Source organism: Fulmarus glacialis, unplaced genomic scaffold (genome assembly GCF_000690835.1).
Source record: "Fulmarus glacialis isolate BGI_N327 unplaced genomic scaffold, ASM69083v1 scaffold14891, whole genome shotgun sequence".
NCBI lineage: Eukaryota > Metazoa > Chordata > Aves > Procellariiformes > Procellariidae > Fulmarus > Fulmarus glacialis.
In genome coordinates this window covers 1-7,987 of record NW_009192269.1, presented here as the reverse complement: position 1 = coordinate 7,987, position 7,987 = coordinate 1, and the positions used below count along the sequence as shown (strand labels likewise).

The following is a 7,987-nucleotide window of genomic DNA, read 5'->3' as shown; positions in this document are numbered from 1 at the left end:
TGCAGGTAAGTTCCAACTGTCAGAGGTTGGTTATGGCACAGGCCTTCCCACAGGAACAGTGGAAGCAAAATTCAGCCCAGCTCTAGCTACTGTTAATGTGGAATTTGGTCAGCTTATGAAAGGGGCCTCTATGACATGGTTGCCTGCAAAAGTAGGGGGCTCAGTGACCCAGGAGCTGCCTTCCATGTCTCTCAGGCTCAGGTCAGACTGACCCTCCATTACCAAATCTCAATAACAGGTCCAGAGTCCTCCACAGCTTCTTGCCTGTCCCACTGAGCTGGATATGCTTGCAAAAGAGCAAATGGGGAAACAAAGCAGGACCTTTGACCTCTTGCTATCACTATATTAGCTCTGCATAAATGCCGGTGTCTCAGATGAGCATCTACTTCAGCTTCAGCCTGAGAAAGAGAGAGAAAGCAGGAGAGGTAAGAGCTGAACTCTCTGTTCTGGGTGGTATGGAGTTTGTGACTGGTCTATCTAGGACATAGAGAAGTGAGTGGAAGTGGTCTTCTATTTTGCCCCATTTCTTATTGCAAGCCAAAGTGTGAGCCCTTCTCACGCTCCGTAGCCAGGAATATTGCTGAAAATGGAGAAGGGTGGGAGTGCTTGAGGTGACCTGGATTGAAGCTGAGTGACAGATGCTCCATAAGACTCACAGGAGGGTCAAGCCCATGGTAGGGATTGCAGAGTTTCAGTGTTGGAAGATACAAAATCTTTCCCCAGCTGCCTTCACTACAGGGACTACAGGCTCTAAAGCGGGTAAGATCACCTCTTCATGCTCTTGGGAAGCAAATTTATACTTTTTGTCTACAGAGGGAGAAACTGGCTCTAGGATTAAAAGTCAAGGAAGGGTGGTAACGGAGCAACTGCTGCTGGTCAGCAAATGTCTAGTGAACGGAGTGGTAGCTTTTGGATGTAATCTGTGCACAGAAGGAAATAAAAATGGATGGAAATTTCCTTACTGTGGAATAAGAAGGAGAACTGACTTGTAGCTACCTGGCACAGGATTCAGCAAAACATTCACATGTAATAGGCTTGCAGCCTTTTTTGCCATTGCAATTCCTAACACTGCAATGTTTTCTTCACGTTGCTCTGAGTGATGCAGCCCTCTAATTCAGTTAGAATTAAATCAATTTTAACTTCTAAACACCTATTTAAGTGCAGTGTGTTTGAAAAGCTTGTTTAGTTGTAATGTCATCTTTTCAATGTACCAAGTACCAAATTTTCAAGAGTTCCTCCAATTCTGACTTTTTTAATAGACAAAATAAAGGCGGTTGGATGAAGCTAAAGTTTGCACTTAGTCCCTTTTGAGAACTTGTTCTGCCTAAGCTATTATCTGCTTCATTAATCCCAGTGTGGAAAAGACAAGAGAACCGAGTTGGGTAGTTGGGTCTTTCCTCAACGAGAGCAAGACAAAATACTCAGATCACCGGGTCACTAAGATGATCATTGTATGTGATGCGCTCACTAGCACAATGCTCTTCAGAGCAATTTACCAAAAAAAATCAAACTCCCACATTATGAATTTTTCAGTTGTACTTATATGTGGAGGAAGCCTATTCTGACCTCTTAGTGGTTTGCTCGTGTGCTGAAACAAAGAATTTTAGCTCTCATATAAAAGAAGTATTGTTTGTTGCAGGTTTGTTGCAAAAATCTGGTGTTTAGCTGACATGTTTTATTTCTCTGAAAACAAACAAAACATTGTATGCTGATGCCAGCAGGTCTCTTGGTGTAGAGAGCGGAACTGGTACTGCAAACCATGCTGCAATCCAGGGCATTGGTGATAGCTCTGATTCTGCTCCTTAGCACCACTCTCCCCGGTAAGTCTGAAAAGCTTTTCTGTCTGCCTGAGGCAAGGCTCAGCTCTACAGGTTCTCACTTGCCTTAGGGAAGTCTAACCCATCCATAAAGTAGGACTGATGCCCAATAACACAGTTCAAGACCATGAATATATAGTACTTGGAAGTGTGAAACAAGTCAGTAGGGGCCTGGCATGAAAACTGTCTGTACCTGATGCAAATACTCTGCCATGTAAGGCCTATGACCTAGATGCCCCAAAATGAGTGATGAGGTGCTGCTGGATGCTGCTAGAGAGAATTCTGGGGGAGGCTTTGAATCTCAGAATTTCAAGTCTCTTCCCGCTGTGCCTGGGGGAAGATATCAGAGACACAAGTGACTGGAGAGGCCTCATGGTTTTTTGCCTCCTCTTTCTCAGAAGTGCACTCAAAGTCCGTCTTTGAGAAAGACCGTCGTGACTGGTTGGTCATCCCCGATGCAATTGCAGCTTACATCTATGAAACTGTGAACAAGATGTCCCCTAAAGTCGGTCAGTTCTTGGTGGATGCTGCCCAGACTCCAGTAGTTGTTGTGACTAGGTATGGAAAGATCCTCCTGTGCTAATGCTGCAATAGCCATGAGTGAAAAGGGAGAGGGAGGAGTGGGAGAAAGAACAGATTAATCAAGTATCTATATGGGGAGACCCAATGGGAAATGAATCAGCAACCAAAGCCTGATGTGACTCTAATGGGAGCGGGGTGTTGGAAGGTGGGGTGGGACGACATGGTTTCACATGAAAGTGCAAGCTCTTCCCAGGGATGCACATTGAACATGACAATGCTCATGGGGATAGCTGGTACTGGTCTTTATACATGGGTAATGAGGGAGGGGGCCACTGGCTGGTGGGGGATCAGCCCCCCTGGAAGGATGCTGCAGTGCTGTCTGTGAGTGGCTGAGCACTGAAGGTGCCAGGAAACACTGCTGTCACTCGACGCAAATCACAGAAGTGGCTCTAGCTGTGAATACATATTCCTCAAAGAAGGGGAACGAGTTTCCTCCCAAAAGGAAAAGCATGATGACCCTAGAGATACAGTTTCATGTAACTCATGGCAAACACATACTATCTTCTGAGGAAAGCCCCTCTAAGACTGCTGAGGAGCTTTGCACTCTCAGTGACAGGCAGTGTGACAACTACAGCAGACGGAGATTACCCTCACGTATTCGTGTATCTTACCACATACACTGTCGTCTCCTGCAGGAACTTCCTCATCAGGGAAACAACTAAACTCAGTATACTGGCTGAACAGCTGATGGAAAAAATAAAGAACCTGTGGTACACAAGAGTCCTAGGTTACTAGCCATATGAAGAGAAGTCAGTGTTTCCTGATGTGTGTTGGTAACACCCTGCAGTGTCCTCTTTCCCCCTGCCCCCACTACGGACCAAGATCAGTCAATAAGACAGAATCGATACTCCTTTTAATGCCACTGGAGGGAACCCAGCCTTAAAGACCAAAGGATGGAAGGCATCTGCTGAAGTCTCCCCCGAAAAACAACCCGCAGCTGGGCATGGGGAAGGCAATGAGATTGTAGAGCTCTTCTGTAGCCAAATCCTGAAAATTAATTCCTCCTGAATGGCTTGGCCATTGCCCCTCTAATAAAAAAATGTTGGTTGTTACACTTCCTTAAGTTTCTTGTTTGTACTGACTGTTACAAAATCACATCCACCTTGGCATCCCATTCTGCTGAGAACATAGCTGTGATTCACAAGAAGTTGTTGCAGGCAATGCCAACAAACCCTGACCACTCAGGCACTTTTAACTAAGCTCAGGTTCTTCTTGGGTGGAGAGGGCACTACCTGAGCACCTTTCAGGGTAGCCACAACATGGCAACCATAATCTCACATCAGGAAAGCCCATGAAATTTAAGTCCTACTGATTGTGCTCCTTGGTTAGGTAAGAAGCAAGTGGGTGCACCTGTATCAAGTGTCTGAAGATTTCAGATCATTTGGGAAAACAAGTGCCAGTAAACTGAACTGTCCATCAATCTAAGCATGACTTTGAAAGTATGTTTCATCAGCCAACCAGTGAGGCTACTGAATAGCCCTTCCAAAGGAGAAACAAGGGGAAAATTTCTCACTATCTTAAAGATGGAGGGTGACCAGTTTATGAGAGGGGCACCTATGCCTATGAAGACCTGGCAAGTCCTTGGCAGCCTTGTGTAACTGCCTCATCTCAGATGCCCACATTGAATAAAGAAATCCATCTACTTTATCATTAAGCAAGCAGAAACAAGTAAACAATTTGCCTGAAATCACAATGGGAGACTGCGGCAGAGGCTAAAGCAAAACCCTGGTAGCCTGGTATCTTGGAGTCACGTGTACATGGGCAGAGCTACTGCTTAGGAGGGAGAGCATTGCTACAACTGGCAAAAGGAGTTTGCCTAATAACTGCAAAGCAACGCTACTGTCTTTTAAGGTGCATCTCCATTTACTTTCCCCTCATGGGGGTCTTAAACCTAAAACTCTGTTCTGCTTCAGCATTAGCCTTAACTATCTGTAAGGGCTTGAGAGCACCAGTAATGGCCCTCACCTGGGACCCTCATCCATGCACCCTGCCTATGGACCCAGGAGCCACATCTAAGCTCAGGCTCTGGGCACCCAGACCTGTGGCTGCTCCCTGCTGTCTTGGCTTACTGGTGGGTTTTCTTGCATGGATGCTGGACCCACATCGTAGGTAGCCTCATTCTCTCCTTGGTTGTGCTTCCTGGATGGACCATGAACCTATGCTGTAGCCTTGCCTCCAGCTCTGCCTCCTGCTGTCCTGAGTGGGCTCGCTGGTATGGCTGAAGGACCCTGTCACAGTTACTACCTCACCTCTGCTTGGGACTGTGCCCTGGCTGGGGGCATCACTACCTGTGCTGTCTCTGCTGGCTCCTGGCTTGTCCCCCGTCTTGGAATATCCCAGCTCTTGCTGCTCCCTGACACTATTTTTAGATTATCAGGTAATCAACAATTGAGTAGGGGAAGCAGGAAAAGCAGAGAAGCTCAAGGAGGAATTGGGAGATGTTATTGTTTGCCCTTCCCATGGAAGTGTGCAAGAGAGCAAAGGGAGAGATGGGGGGTGACAGGGAGAAGGGAGAAGCAATAGAGATTGAAGGAAGTGAAAGAATCAGCAGCGATTGCTCTAAAAGCTGAATGTATTTCCTCAAGGCTATCCCTCCCCCTGCCCTCCCGCTGGGTTTGATTATGGAAATTAACTCAAACAGCTGACAAAAGGCTAATTAACAGATGAAGGCTATATTTAAGCCGGTATCTCTGTGCCAACCTCCACTAGCATTGGTGGGAGAACTGCCTTGACCCCACGTACACAGTTCCAGGCCTTTATTTTAACCTGTTCTCCACATTTTACAACAGTATTTGACCATCTCAGGAAAGCAGGCTTTGCCACTGTTGAGCTTCAATACTCCTATTGCTTGGGCAGTGTTGGGGGTGGGGGAAGAATGCCGTAAGCTAACAGTACGGCTCTTTCTCCAACCTGAAGTGCTGGATACTGAAAATGTGTGTGTCCACTTTCTTTCTCAATGATCAGAAAGACTTACTGCCAGCAGTACTTGATTCTCCAAAGCTTCCTATTGCCCCAGTCTGAATTTCACCTCCCAAGATCTTTGCTGCTGAGAGGAGTTTGCTTCAGCACAAACCTGAACATGTTGTAGCTGTTGTCCTGTTGCGGCAATTTGGTAGGCTATTGATAATACAGGAGAAATGAGTCCCCTATGTTTTGGGGTTGGTTATTTAGTTGTTTTGTTTGGTTTTTGTAATTATCAGTCGGATCAGCTATCAATATAAACTTCCACTTAACCATTTGTCTGGAATAAAAAATCTCATTTCGCATTTTCTATGTCTCAGCAGCTGCTTGGCACCCTGCGCAATCAGAATGAAGTCAGTGTCCCCGTGCAGAACAGCAAATTCTTCCATCTCCGGTTGCTTCACCACTTCTGCAGAGCTCTTTTGCAGATTTCTTTATTGCTGCCTGTTTTGCTTAGACTGTCTGTGCTTCCCTGGTCACGCATGAATGTGCACATGCATATGTATTATGTAAATGAACCAGTATTTAGAAGAAGGTTTAGAAAAGCGCAGTTTGGGCTGATAAGAGCGTTAACCACATGAAAAAGCCAGAAACTTCAGCTCTTTCTGCTACAGATACAATTTCCTACCTGCTTGTTTTGCATGTGTCTGCTCAGTCTTTCTCTCTTTTTTCCAAAATATAACCCTTGTAGAAGCCGGGCAGCTTAAATCCCCTCTCGCCCCAAGGAAGAATTCAGCATTCTGGGTTTTCTCAGGATAGAGGTTGCTCTTTTGGCACTTCAAAAATATTTCTTTCTGAAAGAGTGAAAGTCATGAGTCTCATGAAAGAGCGTGAATGCGCCCTTAAGAGTTTGGTGTCCTGGAAATTGTTGCTTCAGCCTTTTCAATCTATTTGTATGCACTGCCAAAAAGGGTAGGAAAAAGTTTGGAAAGTATAGGGGGCTTATGTTGCGTTTCGAGCCTGTTGTGTGACTTCATCAATGCAACCCAGCGGCATTTCTGTATTGCATCACTGCACAACTGGAGGAGAGCAGTACCTGGCACGAATTCCATGCTAAAGCTTAACAAAGTTTTGATATTTTGTTAAATGCACTTAATTATAACCCTTTTGTTCTTTTGCAATGTAACCTCCAGAAAATCCAAGCCAGCCACATGCTGATTAGCTGTTTGATATCTGACTGATTTTAGTATATGGGCAAAACTGAATCAGCCCATAGATCTCTGTATTTGTTTGTATTGAATCTCCTGATCATGTTATCTATGCATTTTTATGCTTTAAAAGAAGTAAACATAAAACCTTCCAGGTGGCTAATCTGCTGTACAATCTACAATGTAGGGCAACCTAAAGAGCATAGTAGACAACCTCCCACTGCCACTTCTGACCCTGATGTTACTGGCATCACTCTTTGGTGAGTTCCTTAAAGGCAGAAACTAGCAGCTGAGACAGCATTCAGGCTGGGATCAGGTAGGAAAAAAAAAAAACATTTATCCCAGAAGGGATCCTGGGGCAAATTCATGGGACAGGTAATAGGGGGCCATATGTTTTACTCTCAGAATTAAAATATTTCACATCTACTCCCACTTTTCAGTAGAAATAAACAGCTTAATCTGTAATTTCTTTATAAAATAGGGATGGAAATCACTTCCAAAGTGATGTCTGTGAAAGTTCACCGAGTGCTTCAAGATTCTTGGAGAGGCTTTGTAAGTGTTCATTTCAGTGAGATTCATGTCAGAGAAACTTTCTTTGTGAGTAATCATCATTCACTTAGCAGCTTTGTGAAAGCAGCTTGTGGTGTAACTGGTTCAACTGAGTCCATTGAAATGAAATCTTAAGAAATGTCAGTTTTCTGTTGTTTCCGAGATGGATGAATAACACCTCAAGTGTTCCTGATTTCTGCAAAAACACCCCTTCTCAAAAAGCATTTATCATGGTGAATACTTTACACCATTTTCAGTGGCTCAGAGTGTGGATGGCACAGAACTGTTCGGCTTTTACACTTCCTAGTTCTCCTCACCTCTTAGTTTAACACTTGGAAAAATCACGAATTAACGCTAACGAATGAACGCCTCGGTCTCTGCGCTGCTGTGAGCAGTGGCGGCTATCCTTGTCAACAAACAGCCCAAGTCCTTCAGTAGCAGAAACCCCAACGCAAGGCGTTTTCTCCTTCCAAGGAGAGATGATGAGGACTGGAAAAAGTAATGTAAACGTAAAATATTTGAGATTTATGGCCGGTAGTCACACTTCAAGAGCCATCTGGTGATTTCACCTACACATACACCACGCACACGCATTTCCATCTAAAGGTATTGTATTTTTCGTCCTCTGGTGATGGCAGTGCACGGCTGTGCGGGCACGGAGAGAGGTGCGGCCGCCGCCCTGAGAGAGCGGACAAAGATGGTGGACGTCCGGTGAGGCGCAGGGCTGACAGAGCCTTCTTTCAGATGGTTCTGCGCTTTCCACGGACTTCTGGCAAAGCAGCTTTTTCAAATTTTAAAAGTAAACACCAAAATCACAAACGGGGGGTGTGTGCGTGTGTGTATGCGATGCCAATAACGAAAACTGGCACCCAGAAAAAGCAGGTGGCTCCAGGGGAGGCCCCGCGGCGGCCGAAGGAGGAAGGCAGCGCC

General features: G+C 45.3%; 1 protein-coding gene across 1 annotated transcript; it reads left to right on the top strand.

The window, feature by feature from the left end:
• The first annotated feature begins 412 nt into the window (after positions 1–412).
• LOC104083516 (apovitellenin-1) lies at positions 413–3,457 on the top strand. The gene is made up of 4 exons (XM_009587020.1): positions 413–425; positions 1,722–1,820; positions 2,216–2,375; positions 3,035–3,457. The coding sequence occupies exons 2-4, from the start codon at positions 1,760–1,762 to the stop codon at positions 3,132–3,134; spliced, it is 321 nt and encodes a 106-aa protein (XP_009585315.1). The 5' UTR covers positions 413–425; positions 1,722–1,759; the 3' UTR covers positions 3,135–3,457.
• Positions 3,458–7,987: the final 4,530 nt, after the last annotated feature.